We start from the raw sequence: 13186 nt of genomic DNA, 5'->3' as shown, positions 1-13186 counted from the left end.
TTGCCTAAAATATCGATACTATCGATTGTTTGCAGCCCTGCTTTTAATGGCGCCAACGAATTATTATAAAATCTAATTGGTTTTTGGGTGTTCTATAACAAAATATAAACATGTTTATTGTTAAAACGGAACCATCAACTCAACTGTGTTTTCGCCGGGCTGCTTCTCCTCCTCCTGCGCAGAAAGCTGCTCAGCGACTGCAGATCCTTTCGCCTCAGCATCTTGATCTTGGACACCAGCTGCCGCACTGCGTCCACCCGCTGTTGGGCCTCAGTGGCGGCGTCGCTGGCCTTCTTGGCGTTCTCGCGGTTGCGCTCCAGATCCGTCTGAGCCTGGGCCAGGCAGTTGTGGAGCTCCTCCACCCGCCGTTTGGCGGCGTCCAGAAGACTGCGCTTCTCGGCGGCCTCCTTTTGGGCGCTGAGGGCCACTCGGCGGATGTTCTCCAGACTGGTTCCCATCTCCTGCAGCAGATTCTGCATGTTGGCCAGGGATCTCTGCAGTTTCTCACGGATTCCCTTCGCCGCCTTGTTGGAGCAGGTGCTGGCGGCTATGGCTCGCTGGATTTCCTCGATGACCCGCTTCGTTTCTGCCAGACTCTTGGTGAACTCGTCCAGCAGCTGCTTCTTGCCGTTGAGGGCCGCCTCCGCCGCCTTGGCCGCCTGCAGGGCCCGATCCGCCAGCATGGCCTTGGCCCTCTGACCCGCCACTTCGGCGGCATTCGGCTGCGCATCCTTGGCGTCCTTGGCATCCTTCGCCGCCTTCGAGGCCATCTGGCTGGCCTTCACGTTCGTCTTGCAGAAGCCGGCTGCCGGCTTGAAGCGCGGATCGTTGCGGTGGGCAGATTCCGCAGTGCTCATCAGCAGGATGTTCACCAGAAGCAGCATCGTAACCAGGGACTCGTAACGCATCGGGAATCTCGCATCTTACATAAATCTCAAGGCTCATCAGGAAAACAAAATATAGATGTTTTGTAACAAACTGATAGTTCAAAACTGTGATACAAGACGACTGACTGGGTCTGATACTCTAGCCTATATACATCACGTCGTCGTGTTATATAATTTTAAAGGGACTTTTCCGAAGCTGAACATGGACATTAAACCAGCGGTTTTTCTCGTCTTATTCTTGAACCTTTCACAAGGCTATAAGATGGCGCAAGTACTGAGCAATCCTTCCGATTGAATACTATGCTATATCGTTACTTCTTTCAGTCCTCCGAAGAGATGGCGGGCCTGATCTCGGATCATCAGGGCGGCGGAGGAGACAATTGTCCCTCGACCTCCTCGGACGTTGCCAAGTGCGGCATCAAGCTTGACGGCAAGACGAAGATAAAGGCCTCGAGCATTGCCCAGAAAGCGGCCAAGGAGGCCAAAGACGCATCCGATGCCCAGATGGAGGCGGGAGAGGCGGCAGCTCGTCAAGTGAAGCAACAGTTGGCCGACAAGGCACTGGCCGCAGCCAAGGCGGCAGAAGCGGCTCTGGCTGGGAAGCAGCAGATCGTGGAGCAACTGGAGTCCGAGGTGAGGGAGGGGGAGCTGGTGGTCCAGGAGGAGAGCACTCTGTTGCAGACCACCCAGACCACCTGTGCTGCGGCGGGACAGGCTTCCAAACAGGCGGCGGAGCAACTAAAGACCATCACGCAGGCGGTGAAGAATGCCCAGGATAATGTGGTCAACGCGGAGCACGTGGCCAGTGGGGCCCAACAGGAGCTGGGCGAAAAGCAGCAACTGGTTGATGCGGCTAAGAAGCGGGTGGAGCTACTACTCCGTCAATTGGAAGTGGCTCGTGCGGACTTCAAGAACACCAAGAATGCCGCCGAGAAGGCAGCTTGTGCCGCCCAGGAGGCCAGGCAAAGGGCCACTCGGGAGCGCAGGAGGGCGGAACTGAGGCACCGCCTGCGTTTGAAAAGGGCTCGCACCCACCAGGATCATTAACTTTTATATTTTCTATTTTTATTTTTTTGTTTGCTTATAAAAAGGAGGCTGTTATGTTTCGATTATGAACAAATATCCACCTATGTTTATAAAGGTTCAATGTATCACTTGTTTTATCCTAACTTGTAGTGTATAAGTATTTTAAATATTCAGGTACTATTTGGCTTACCTATTTACTACTAAACAAGAGCAATCTGATGTATAATGCAGTTTACTTATATTTTATCTTCTAACTTATTTCCAGTCACAGCCGATAGGGATGTTCCACTTGCTGTTATTACCTCAGACTACTGATCAAGAGGCGTACACTTAACACTGCCCGCTAAACTTCCGACTACTCCTCCGTGTTCACACGCGGATCCGCGAGGAAGCGAACAATCATCGGCTCGGACACCTGACGTCTTTACTCATATGCAATCTCACCCGGAGCGGCGTTTAAAGCGTCTCATGGCAATTAGAGGCTCTTCCATAATTGCGGCTGCAAATTATCCAATCGGCCAGCCTGGTAGCATTGACCCAGCACCATTATTGTTGATACAATGCTCGGTGCATGGCCAACTCGCAAAGAAAATCGTCAGCCAACAGCCAACGGGTTTGCACTTTCTTCGGCCAGGCGACCCGACCAGTTTGTTTATAAATACATGGCGCCTCCGGTGGCCAACTGGCAATCGTCGTCGAGTCTCCACCGGATTTACTGAGCCCATTCGCCGCTCCCAGCTTCTCCGAGTGCGAAAGTAAAAGCGTTTTCCACCGAACCACCGAACCCGTCCATCCACATTGCCTCCGCTTGGCGGGCGATCCTCCGCTCGAATCAGAAGCATTTCGCCTTTGCTCCACACAGGATCACAGTTCGTGTCTGTTGTCGGAATCATCGAGAGGTGCGTTTTGATGTCCACCCATCAAAGCTGAGTGATAACCGGGTGATTTGTGTGCTGTCCAGTTTTGCTGGCCTTAAAACTAAACAGGTTCTCCTGTGGAACATATCATGTCGTGGCACACTAACGACTTGCCGGTCATCCTAGAGCAAAGAAAGTGCACCACCATTTGTTTGTTAGCTAATAGGCAAGGCAGTAACGCAACCGGTTGCCAAGTGATAATGATCGTGCACTCAGAGAAAGTGTCCTTGGAGTGGCTAAAAATTTGTGGTTGTGTGCGGTTATGATCTCAAAGGGATTCTTTAGTCAACTTTGAAATGTGATATTTTAAATACATTTTTAGGACATCACAGCATATTTAAAAAAGCCTTTCCTTCAAACATCCAAAGTAAATACTTTCAAAGTAAATCTATGGGTTATCCCAAAAAAAGTGATATAGAAAATACGTAGGTTAGCCAAACCTTCAAAAATGATCTTCTAAATTATTCAAGAAGAAAAATTCCTTATCAATCAAGACCAAAGTACTCTTAAAGTGGAGATAAAAGTAGTCTTGATTATATTTTCTGAGATGAAAACTGGTCTCGCAAACCAAACACCTTAAATCTTGGTTTTAGATTATAAAAACGCTGAATTTCGGAGTGTAGTTAAGTAATGCATTTACAGATTTCTTCCAGATTTTATAACCCAGAGGAGGCACTCCCAGAGCGACACAGGAACACAGGCTTCCACCGGCGGCGATCACGAGTCTTCCGGTTGCGCGCCTTCCTTTCGCCACTGCTCCATTGCATAATCGCCAGAGAAGAGATGCCATCGCTGTTGCACCTGCTGCTCCTGACGCTGTTTTTGGGTGAGTCTCACCGCACACGACTTCCTCATGCAAATGTGGCTTAATTGGGGAATTTCCCTCTGTGATTAAGTGTCCACACCGACGCTGGGTCGCAAGGTAAAGCGGAAGGAGGCGCACTATCACCACCACGTCAATGTGCCGCCTCCGCCGCCGCCTCCATCGCACCAGGGACCAGGGCCAGTGCCCCAGCAAACGGCGGTGATCGAGCACGAGGTGCCACCTTACGCCTACGAGGCCGTAAACCACGATGAGTTCGAGCCGGCCAAGGGGAAGCTCTCCCACTTCGAAGACTCCTCCGATTACGTAGTGCACACTCTGCACAGCGGAGGCGGTGGGGGAAGCGGTGGTTACCTGGCAGACAATGGACTCCGCAGCATCGCCAAGGGTTCCGCCGATCAGGCCTTGTCTGCAGTGGCCAGCCAAAATGCGGCTGGCAAACAGGCTTCCTATGTGGCCAAGAGCACTCTTGCGCAAGCGGCAGCCCAGGCAGCCGGAACTGCGGTGGCTGTACTGAAAGGCAAGGAGGTGCTGCTCCACCGACTGGAGGATCAGAGCGTGGAGGCCCACAAGGCGATGGAGAATGAGCTGACCCAGCTGCAGCAGGCCAAGAGATCCGCGAAGGCGGCCCAATATGCCGCCCAGCAGGCCATCAACCATGTGAGTGTCCTGACTGCGGCCCTGAACAATGCCCAGTCTGCCTCCGAGCTGGCTCAGAAGGCGGCATCCGAGGCGGCGGCAGAACTGGCCTCCCAAATCGATATGGTGGCCCAGGCCAAGACCAAGCTGGAGCACGCTGAATCGCAGGCCTATGCGGCCCGCTTGGACTACGAGGAAACTCGGGATGCGGCGGAGAAGGCCACCTTGTCCGCCCAGGAGGCCCACCTCAATGCGAATGATGCCGCCTTGCACGCCAATGTGGAGCTGGCCGAGACTGTCCACATCCACGACAAGAGCGACCGGAATGTGAGGGATCCACCACCGCGGAATCACCGACATCCATGAGGCACTGCCTCGATCCACGCTTTTTAATCCTTATTTATTTTTTTTCCTTATTTAATGATTATTTTGTTGCAGCGTTTCAATAAAGTTTTGTTGGCACTTAACGCTCTCTTCTTTAATTCAATGTTTTGGGGCAAACAATAGCTTAATTAGAGAAAAATTTACGTAGTTTCCAATAACTCGTTTAAAGTTTTCTATTGACTATTGTGAAATAATTAAAAATCAAAGGTTAAAGGCAGGAGTTAGTTAGTTGGTTGGAGTAATCTTGTAAAAATTATATTGAATATTTAATAAACATTGCTGGGAAAAAACAAATAATATTTTCAAAGGAAATATTTGAATTTACCGACACATCCAAGACAGAAACCGTTTTAAAGGTGCGCATCTTCGCTAACTTAGATCATGACCTTTACTTTTAGCATATTTTGTATGCCTATTTATTGAAAGCCGTCTGCGGTCACACTTTTGTTTACAAAAATAAAAAGCCGGTTCTAATTTTTATAAAATAATAATATATATAAGAATAACTAACAATAATGAGTCGCACGGAGCAAACTTTCGACGACCTGAAGTCGTACTTCCGGGGCCACAGCAAAATCCGGGAGCAGAGGGCGCACATGTCCAAGGTGAGCGCGATTTCCCGCCAATCCTGGGGACTCCTCTCTGAAATCCAGAGTCCTCCTGCCCACAGGTGCACTCGGTTTGCTGGAACGCAGATGGACGCCACCTGGCCTCCGGATCCTTCGACAAGACTGTGGCCGTCTACTCCCTGGAGCGGGATCGCTTCGTCAAGGGCAGCATTTACCGCGGACACACTGCCTCCGTGGACCAGCTGTGCTGGCATCGCACGAATCCCGACCAGTTTGCCACGGCCAGCGGGGACAAGACCGTCAGGATCTGGGACATACGGGCGGGAAAATGCGTTTCGGTGACCAACACCAAGGGAGAGAACATCAACATAGCCTGGTCGCCGGACGGCAAGACAATCGCCGTGGGCAACAAGGAGGATCTGATCACCTTTATAGACACGCGCACGAACAAGATCCGGGTGGAGGAGCCCTTCAGCTTCGAGGTCAACGAGATATCGTGGAACAACACCAACGACCTCTTCTTCCTAACCAACGGGCTGGGGTGCATGCATGTGCTCAATTACCCCAGCCTGGAGCACCAGATGACCCTGAAGGCGCATCCGGCCAACTGCATTTGCATAGAGTTTGGACCCACGGGTAAGGAAGTCGTACTTAGAGAAGAGTTATCCCTAATATTGGCAGCATTTAATCAATTTCCCAGGTAAATACTTTGCCACTGGCTCGGCAGACGCCCAGGTCTCGCTGTGGGACGCCAACGAGCTGGCCTGTCTGCGCATGATCAGCCGCCTGGAGTGGCCCGTCCGCACCATATCCTTCAGCCACGACGAGCGGCTGATAGCCTCGGCCAGCGAGGACCTGATCATAGACATTGCCTTCACGGAGACGGGCGAGCGTGTGACCGACATCCACGTGGATGCCTCTACCTTCACGGTGGCCTGGCATCCCAAGCAGTACCTCCTGGCCTACGCCTGCGACGAGAAGGACAGCGACCGGCGACGGGACGCTGGCAACGTTAAGATATACGGCTTTCCGGAATAAACCCTAGTTTAAGGCACACCTCTGCTAGTAAAAACGGATGTTTGCTTTCCAATTACGATTAAGGTGGAGTGCAACTTTATCCAAAACGATCGACTTCAAAGTTGACTAGGTCACGTCGCTGACCAGCCAACTGGATTATCAATGGCAGGGCTTCGCCTCGGGACGTGTTCGCTGCTGCAATTTGAGTTTTATCTTCTCCCGGCAAGCTTTTATGGCTGCAGCCTCCTGTCTGCTGCCGCATCAATCGGGAGGTGAAGGAGCGCCTTCACCGGGCGGCCACTTCACTTTTATCATGCAAATAACGACACTGGCGGATGCTGACCTAATAAAGGTTAACGTTTATGGCTTCCCGCGTTTTAAGCTATTAATCAGTGGTCGCACTCCGCCGAGGCTTAAACCGAGCAAGGGATGGCCTGCGAAGGGCGTGTTTTGCCAAGCTGTTGTGTGTGCATGGGCTCCATTAGCCAGGAGCCAGAGAGGAAAAGTTTTTGGCTGGTGTCGTCCTGCTTGGATGCTATTTGTTGACCCTTGAACTATCCAATGCAAGTGACAAACAAGCCGGAGGAATAAGCTGGGGGTTTCTTGTGTGCATCACTCATATGTTCGCTGTTTATCCCTTCCGCGTGCCAAGTGCAGCGGCCAGAGCGATTCGTATGCCATCCGCACATTTCCCGCCCAGTGCACCACCACCCACCCACTCGAAGCCACGCCAATATTTGCTTTGCTAAAAGTTTTCGATAAATTTCGTTTTGAGCTGCCAGTTCCGCTTGATTGGTGGGTGGGAGGAACACCATGGGGGGCAAGGGGTCGCAATCGGGTACTTGGATACTCAATGAAGATTCTCTGTTAATTGTTATCAATGGACTCAATGTGCCACTTTGGCAAAGGTCGATTTCTTTATTTGTATTTTTTTATTTTCATCTTTATTTTGTGCAGATTTCAAGAACAAGTTTGACCTTTTCACAAGTTGGAAAAACCAAACTCAAAACTTTAATTAAAATAATATATAAATTTATGATTGCATGAACGATTTTATTTTGAACAATATCCTTAGCTTACAGACGCCGAAATTCCCTTGCTTTTTAAATTTATTTTTTGTTTTTGTGATATTTTTACGCGTTTTCTATTTTTATTTTCCTATTATTATCTGTGCAGATTTCCAAAAACGTTAGACTTTTTTTACAAGATGGAAAAATGTATAAATTTATAATTGCATAAACGATTTTATTTTCAACAATATCCTCAGCTTACAGACCCCGAAATTCCTTGCTTATTTAAATTTATTTTTTTGTTTTTGTGATATTTTTACGCGTTTTCTATTTTTATTTTCCTATTATTATCTGTGCAGATTTCCAAAACACGTTAGACTTTTTTTACAAGATGGAAAAGTTTATAAATTTATAATTGCATAAACGATTTTATTTTCAACAATATCCTCAGCTTACAGACCCCGAAATTCCTTGCTTATTTAAATTTATTTCTTTATTTTTTTCGACTGTTAAGCCACCTCATGTTAACGCAATCCGCGCAGCTGTAAAGTTTACATTGGGCTGGAACATTCTGTTAAGCAGTTTCTCGCATGCGATAAGTGGGCCATTTCCCCGCTTTGCAGCCAAATGTTAACTTAGCAGCTGCGCTGAATGAGTTAACATGAATGAGCAGCCTAATTTATTTGGCACAAAATAAGGAAACAAATCAGGAAAATTTTAATGACGAAAAGCTAGAGGGATAATCTAATTAAGCTTAATTTAAAATAGAATTTTTGTAGGTTTTTATATGTCTGTCCGTATGAACGCTGAGATTATGGACACTATAATAGCCAGAAAGTTGAAATTTTTTAAGATTTTAAAGATTTGAAAAGGCAATGCTATTTTATTTTTATTGTTATCTCTCTTAATGCCAAATATTCGTTATCTTATATCGTTCTCGCCTCTTTTTACATCCTTTTTCTTTCCTTTTCAACCTAAACATTTAAAGAAGAGGAACATATAATGACAAACTGATAGGGAAACATGAAAGAGTGTAGCTGCGAGTTATAAAATGTAAAAGGGAAAACGCTTTCCACTCAACTTGCTCGGCCCCAGCTCTCAGACTTTTCACTTCTTCCGTCACTTTGGACAAACTTTGAGAACGCAGCGATTTGCAGGAGGCTGGGGGAAGCATTGAATTTATGTCGGCTGTCGGCGCGACTTATGCGCTTTCGGCTGCTGTTCTCCCGAAACCGACGTATTGATGGCCAAAACTTCAAGTGCACGTAAATTGGCCCAAACTTTGTTTTCACTTGGCTGCGGTTGGCATGTGCACCGTTTAGTTTTCAAGAAGTATTTATACTTTCTATCTTGGTAAGCAAACACACAACTTACGGGTTTGTGGACATGTTGGAAGATTTGTTTTAGATATTTGTGGCGAGTTAAATGCGAACCGGAGTAAAATGTGAGTGCGCGGGCTTTTTTAAACCACTGGCAGTGCTGAAAAATGATAGCTTAATTAGCAGTTCCACATTGGTTTGAGTATTTGCTACGTTTCTATCAAGGCTAGCAACCATCGTGTTCTATTTCTCAACCGCACGATTGTGAACTTCGATGCACCGATGTTTTTAGCATCACTAAGCTATCGATGTCTAATACACATCCTACATCGAATCTGCTTTATTGTCATACATCCGACATCCGATAATTCTGGATAATTCCATATAAAACCCAATCCCCGTTTGGTGGGCGAAATAGAGGAACAGGGGTCTCCCCAATTGAGTAGCAGCACTGTGCAACTGAGAGCCAGCAAGATGTCCGTGCGCCACGACTGGTACCAGTCCGAGACAAAGGTGGTCATCACCGTGCTCCTGAAGAACGCCGCCGACAAGAACTACGCGGTGGAGATCTCGCCAAGCCGCGTCCACATGACCGCCGACGGCTACGAGCTGGACCTGAAGCTGCAGCACCCCATCGTGCCGGAGCGGTCCTCGCACAAGGCCTTTCCCTCCAAAGTGGAGATCACGCTGGCCAAGGAGACGGGCGTGCGCTGGGATAACCTGGAGGAGAAGGCCGTGGTGGCGGCCGCTCCCGCCAAGCCCAAGGCCAAGAACTGGGATCAGCTGGTCAGCGAGGAGGAGAAGATCGACGAGAAGGAGGCCAAGGGCGAGACGGCCCTCAACAACCTGTTCAAGAAGATCTACAGCACATCCTCGCCCGAGGTGCAAAAGGCCATGAACAAGTCCTTCTCGGAGTCCGGCGGCACCGTTCTCAGCACCAACTGGGACGAGGTGGGCAAGGAGAAGGTCACCGTGAAGCCGCCAGATGGAACCGAGTTCCGCGAGTGGGAGAAGTAGGTCGAATCACCCTGCCCACATCCCCTGTATTTATAAAGTCAGAGAGAGATTAGAGAGAAGCACTTAATATATATATTTTTACGCATGGATCGGTCGACGACCAAGGAGAAACGTTACAAACGAACCGAAAATAACAAGAGCTGTTCTGAATAAATTTGATTTAAGCATTGCACTGGTCGGTGGCCTCTTCTTGGGGGGATTACCACGAAAATTGATGGTTGTAACCATAGTAATACTACTTATAGCAGCAGTTTAAAGATTATAGGTAATCTGGGTTTAAGTATTAAGTATAATTTTTGTTATACATATAACTACATGTGTATAATACATTCTTGATCAGCCATGTTCTAGCGATGATTCACCTCATAAGGCACACATATTCACTTTTCGAAACGTACTCTAAATACATAAGGGAGTTTAGATATGCGACCACGCTCCCGCTTATCGGAACATATTTTCGATCCAGCTTGAAAGAAAAGTACCTCGAACGTAGCCATATTTATTTATTATAATTTCTTAGTTTGAAAAAGGAAAATAACTTAGTTAGACCTCCTCTTTTTATAAGCTTACTTAAAAGAGGGCGATAACTTTTGAAACCACCCCCGCACTCCACAGAAACGTTCTCATTGGAACAGCTGATCGCCAGGCCGGGTGCAGATACGTGTAAGAATAGCGCACAACTACTTTTCCCCCGCACAAATCGGACTGCAGTTCCCCAAACTCCAACATGTACAAGAATCTGGAGGAGCACAACCGGCTGGTGAACAAGTACCTGAAGATATTCTTCGTGGTGGCCCTCTACTGGTGGGTAATGAAGAGAAGCTCCGCGTAGTGGCCCCTCTGAAGTGGCTTCTCCTCCGCAGGTGCACCTCCATACTGACGGTCTTCGTGAACAAACACCTGCTGAGCAGCGACACCGTGAACCTGGGGGCTCCGCTCTTCATGTCCTGGTTCCAGTGCGTGGTCTCCACGGTGATTTGCTATGTGGCCAGCCGGCTGAGCAGGAAGTACCCCTCGGTGTTCTCCTTTCCCGAGGGCAATCCCCTGGACATCGACACCTTCCGCAAGATACTGCCGCTCTCCGTGCTCTACACCCTGATGATCGGGGCCAACAACCTGTCGCTGTCCTACGTCACGGTGGCCTTCTACTACATCGGCCGCTCCCTGACCACGGTGTTCAGTGTGGTCCTCACATACGTGATTCTCCGCCAGCGAACCAGCTTCAAGTGCCTGCTGTGCTGTGCCGCTATCGTCATAGGCTTCTGGCTGGGCGTGGACCAGGAGAGCCTCACGGAGGTCTTCTCCTGGCGCGGCACCATCTTCGGAGTGCTCAGCTCGCTGGCCCTGGCCATGTTCTCCATTCAGACGAAGAAGTCGCTGGGTTATGTCAACCAGGAGGTGTGGCTGCTCAGCTACTACAACAATCTGTACTCCACGCTGCTCTTCCTTCCCCTGATCATCATCAACGGCGAGCTGGAGACCATCATAACGTATCCCCACCTGTGGGCCTCTTGGTTCTGGGCCGCCATGACCCTGAGCGGAATTTGTGGCTTTGCCATAGGGTTTGTCACCGCGCTAGAAATCAAGGTAATCGGCCAGTCAGTGCACGTGTTAAGAGCTTATCTAAGCCGATCGATATTCCAGGTCACATCCGCGCTGACGCACAATATCTCGGGCACAGCCAAGGCCTGCGCTCAGACGGTGATCGCCACCCAGTATTACCATGACGTTCGGTCGGCTCTCTGGTGGACCTCCAATGTGGTGGTCCTGGTGGCCAGTGCCGCCTACACCCGGGTCAAGCAATTGGAAATGATGCGCCAGCACCAGCAGCGCAACGCCGCCACCCAAAAGGCTTAGGAGCAACATAACGCTGCCAAAGTAATTTAGACTGTTTAGGACTCTAGGAAGATGTAAGTTTAAAGTATGCACAAACGATCCATCAACAAAAATACATAGGCTTCTGTGTTAACTAATTGGAGGCCACGGCTTCTTTGCGTTCCGCCGGCGCCGGCTCCTCCTGCTTTTTGGTCTCCTCCCGCTTCACCTTCGCCGTGCTCTTGTCCCACATCTCTGGCACATACACATAGGGATCGATTTTCAGCTGCTCACTGCTGGGCGGGCTCTTCAGCAGGACGCGGGTAATGAAGCGACCCTCGCGCTTGGGCCTCATGGTGTTGACATCCTGCAGCAGGAACTTGATGTTCTCCTCTAGTTTGTGGGCGTCCATGTCCAGAGTGCCGACACTGGCAGTGATCAGACCAAAGTTCTGCTGGTACTCATCCTTGGCAGCGCTGTAGCTAATGCCGCTGGAGAACTTGACGATCATCTCGGCCAGGTTGGTGCCGAGGGTCTCGCTCTTGGGATTGGGAAACTTGCGCTTCATCAGGCCACGCAGGGCCACCAGCTCGGCCAGGATATTGGGGTGGGCAATGACGTACTGGTAGTCCGAGAGCAGCAGCTCGCCGTTGGTTATGTCCTTGATGAGCTCCACGCCGCCGACGAGAGAGGCTCCAGCCTCCCTGGCCTCCACGACTTCGTTCTGCAAGGGAATTCCAAAGTGTTATTGAAGAATTCAAAAACTAGGAATCTTTACACACGTTTCCCTTGGTGAAAACAATAATCTTGCGCTCCTCGCCATGGTCAAACTTGTGCGGAATCATGGCCATGCGCTGGAAGTTGTCCACAAACCGGGTGATCTTCTCCGCCTGCATGTTCAGTTCGATGTCCACGTTGAGGGGGGCATTGGGTACGTTGTACATGCTGGGGTGATGCGTCTCCCGGTGGCACTGGATGGCCTCCTGCACGGTGTACACCGGCCAGCGGTAGTAGCGCCCCACGTAGCAGTCGTCTTTGGGCACCTGTTTCCAGGAGTCGTCCACATGTTTGTCAGCCCGCTTTACATTGATTCTGGGCATGGAATAAGGTTAGTTCAGGATTCTGTCCTTAGACTCAAGCACCTACTTCTTGTTCCGCTGATTGTGCGGGATGAATCCCACCTTCTTCACCTCCACTTTGACTTTCTTCTTGCGGGCCTTCTCCCGAGTGCCTTTGCGGGCCGCCTCGCTCACGGCGGACAGGTGCAGCAGGCGGAGGGACTCCATCGTGGGTTGGCGCAGGGCCAGTGCCCTCATGGAGGACAGGATGGACTGCATTTCTTTCAGAAATAAGACTATTTACCGGGACCCAAACTCTTGCTTTGCATAACCTCGCCGGCCAGAGTTGCCAGCTTTCGTGTTTGTTAAGTTGCCAGATTGTCTTGGTGAGGAAAACAAGTGTGTAATACACCGGGGTGGAGAACTTGGCTAGGGAGGTATAGCGGTACATAATTATTCAAATATGGAAGGATAACCTGTAACGGTCTTTATATGTTGAAATGACCGTTACATTTAAAAGTTGGTTTTTTTCAACAGCCCTTACAAAAATATAAAAAAGATGTACATTATTAATATTAACTAATCATATCCTTGGAAGGGCTCAAAAGGGTTTTTCTGCTTAGAGAAATGAATAATGTTTATTATTTCCTTGAAAACTCTGTCTCTAAATGTGCTAAAGGGTTTTCTGAAAAATAATGTTGAGAT

General features: G+C 49.2%; 7 protein-coding genes across 10 annotated transcripts; 5 read left to right on the top strand and 2 right to left on the bottom strand.

The window, feature by feature from the left end:
* Nucleotides 1–19: 19 nt before the first annotated feature.
* On the bottom strand, nt 20–929 carry LOC108032001 (plectin). Its single transcript, XM_050889201.1, is given in 1 exon segment — nt 20–929. A coding segment is annotated over 1 exon segment (795 nt). The 3' UTR covers nt 20–134.
* On the top strand, nt 906–2056 carry LOC108032000 (plectin). Of its 2 annotated transcripts, none has more exons than XM_050889200.1 (2): nt 906–1154; nt 1212–2056. In XM_050889200.1, exon 2 carries the CDS (start codon nt 1224–1226, stop codon nt 1932–1934), a length of 711 nt encoding a protein of 236 aa, XP_050745157.1. In that variant the 5' UTR covers nt 906–1154; nt 1212–1223; the 3' UTR covers nt 1935–2056. The 2 variants fall into 2 exon arrangements, with proteins under 2 accessions (XP_050745157.1, XP_016961285.2); XM_017105796.3 differs by having other exon boundaries at nt 967–1158.
* A 557-nt stretch (nt 2057–2613) lies between these two features.
* On the top strand, nt 2614–4670 carry LOC108031025 (uncharacterized). Of its 3 annotated transcripts, none has more exons than XM_050889199.1 (3): nt 2614–2812; nt 3484–3656; nt 3727–4670. In XM_050889199.1, exons 2-3 carry the CDS (start codon nt 3614–3616, stop codon nt 4656–4658), a joined length of 975 nt encoding a protein of 324 aa, XP_050745156.1. In that variant the 5' UTR covers nt 2614–2812; nt 3484–3613; the 3' UTR covers nt 4659–4670. The 3 variants fall into 3 exon arrangements, with proteins under 3 accessions (XP_050745156.1, XP_016959714.1, XP_050745155.1); XM_017104225.2 differs by having other exon boundaries at nt 3473–3656; XM_050889198.1 differs by lacking the exon at nt 2614–2812 and adding an exon at nt 3153–3259 and having other exon boundaries at nt 3473–3656.
* Nucleotides 4671–5111: 441 nt separating this feature from the next.
* Nucleotides 5112–6317, top strand: LOC108031999 (THO complex subunit 3). Its single transcript, XM_017105795.3, has 3 exons — nt 5112–5281; nt 5347–5881; nt 5946–6317. Exons 1-3 carry the CDS (start codon nt 5192–5194, stop codon nt 6281–6283), a joined length of 963 nt encoding a protein of 320 aa, XP_016961284.1. The 5' UTR covers nt 5112–5191; the 3' UTR covers nt 6284–6317.
* Nucleotides 6318–8899: 2582 nt separating this feature from the next.
* LOC108032002 (protein SGT1 homolog) lies at nt 8900–9780 on the top strand. Its single transcript, XM_017105798.3, has one exon. The coding sequence runs from the start codon at nt 9066–9068 to the stop codon at nt 9606–9608; it is 543 nt and encodes a 180-aa protein (XP_016961287.1). The 5' UTR covers nt 8900–9065; the 3' UTR covers nt 9609–9780.
* Nucleotides 9781–10214: 434 nt separating this feature from the next.
* On the top strand, nt 10215–11581 carry LOC108032105 (GDP-fucose transporter 1). The gene is made up of 3 exons (XM_017105934.3): nt 10215–10412; nt 10472–11195; nt 11253–11581. The coding sequence occupies exons 1-3, from the start codon at nt 10336–10338 to the stop codon at nt 11463–11465; spliced, it is 1014 nt and encodes a 337-aa protein (XP_016961423.1). The 5' UTR covers nt 10215–10335; the 3' UTR covers nt 11466–11581.
* LOC108032104 (50S ribosomal protein L1) lies at nt 11508–12828 on the bottom strand. The gene is made up of 3 exons (XM_017105933.2): nt 12570–12828; nt 12206–12515; nt 11508–12147 (listed from the first exon to the last, which is right to left on the bottom strand). The coding sequence occupies exons 1-3, from the start codon at nt 12758–12760 to the stop codon at nt 11578–11580; spliced, it is 1071 nt and encodes a 356-aa protein (XP_016961422.1). The 5' UTR covers nt 12761–12828; the 3' UTR covers nt 11508–11577.
* Nucleotides 12829–13186: the final 358 nt, after the last annotated feature.

Source organism: Drosophila biarmipes, chromosome 3R, assembly GCF_025231255.1.
Source record: "Drosophila biarmipes strain raj3 chromosome 3R, RU_DBia_V1.1, whole genome shotgun sequence".
Lineage (NCBI taxonomy): Eukaryota > Metazoa > Arthropoda > Insecta > Diptera > Drosophilidae > Drosophila > Drosophila biarmipes.
Note: the sequence above shows the minus strand (reverse complement) of the source record. Positions and strands in the feature narration are given on the sequence as shown.

Excerpts from the sequence above, each read along its gene's own strand:
- LOC108032000 (XM_017105796.3), top strand. The coding sequence starts at position 1,090 with ATGGACATTAAACCAGCGGTTTTTCTCGTCTTATTCTTGAACCTTTCA. Across the intron at positions 1,159-1,211 it reads AAGGCTATAAGATGGCGCAA|TCCTCCGAAGAGATGGCGGG; the intron begins GTACTGAGCAAT and ends TACTTCTTTCAG.
- LOC108031025 (XM_050889199.1), top strand. The coding sequence starts at position 3,614 with ATGCCATCGCTGTTGCACCTGCTGCTCCTGACGCTGTTTTTGG. Across the intron at positions 3,657-3,726 it reads GCTCCTGACGCTGTTTTTGG|TGTCCACACCGACGCTGGGT; the intron begins GTGAGTCTCACC and ends TCTGTGATTAAG.
- LOC108031999 (XM_017105795.3), top strand. The coding sequence starts at position 5,192 with ATGAGTCGCACGGAGCAAACTTTCGACGACCTGAAGTCGTACTTCCGG. Across the intron at positions 5,282-5,346 it reads AGAGGGCGCACATGTCCAAG|GTGCACTCGGTTTGCTGGAA; the intron begins GTGAGCGCGATT and ends TCCTGCCCACAG. Across the intron at positions 5,882-5,945 it reads CATAGAGTTTGGACCCACGG|GTAAATACTTTGCCACTGGC; the intron begins GTAAGGAAGTCG and ends TCAATTTCCCAG.
- LOC108032002 (XM_017105798.3), top strand. The coding sequence starts at position 9,066 with ATGTCCGTGCGCCACGACTGGTACCAGTCCGAGACAAAGGTGGTCATC.
- LOC108032105 (XM_017105934.3), top strand. The coding sequence starts at position 10,336 with ATGTACAAGAATCTGGAGGAGCACAACCGGCTGGTGAACAAGTACCTG. Across the intron at positions 10,413-10,471 it reads TTCGTGGTGGCCCTCTACTG|GTGCACCTCCATACTGACGG; the intron begins GTGGGTAATGAA and ends TCTCCTCCGCAG. Across the intron at positions 11,196-11,252 it reads TCACCGCGCTAGAAATCAAG|GTCACATCCGCGCTGACGCA; the intron begins GTAATCGGCCAG and ends TCGATATTCCAG.
- LOC108032104 (XM_017105933.2), bottom strand. The coding sequence starts at position 12,760 with ATGCAGTCCATCCTGTCCTCCATGAGGGCACTGGCCCTGCGCCAACCC. Across the intron at positions 12,516-12,569 it reads CACAATCAGCGGAACAAGAA|AATCAATGTAAAGCGGGCTG; the intron begins GTAGGTGCTTGA and ends TTCCATGCCCAG. Across the intron at positions 12,148-12,205 it reads TTGTTTTCACCAAGGGAAAC|AACGAAGTCGTGGAGGCCAG; the intron begins GTGTGTAAAGAT and ends ATTCCCTTGCAG.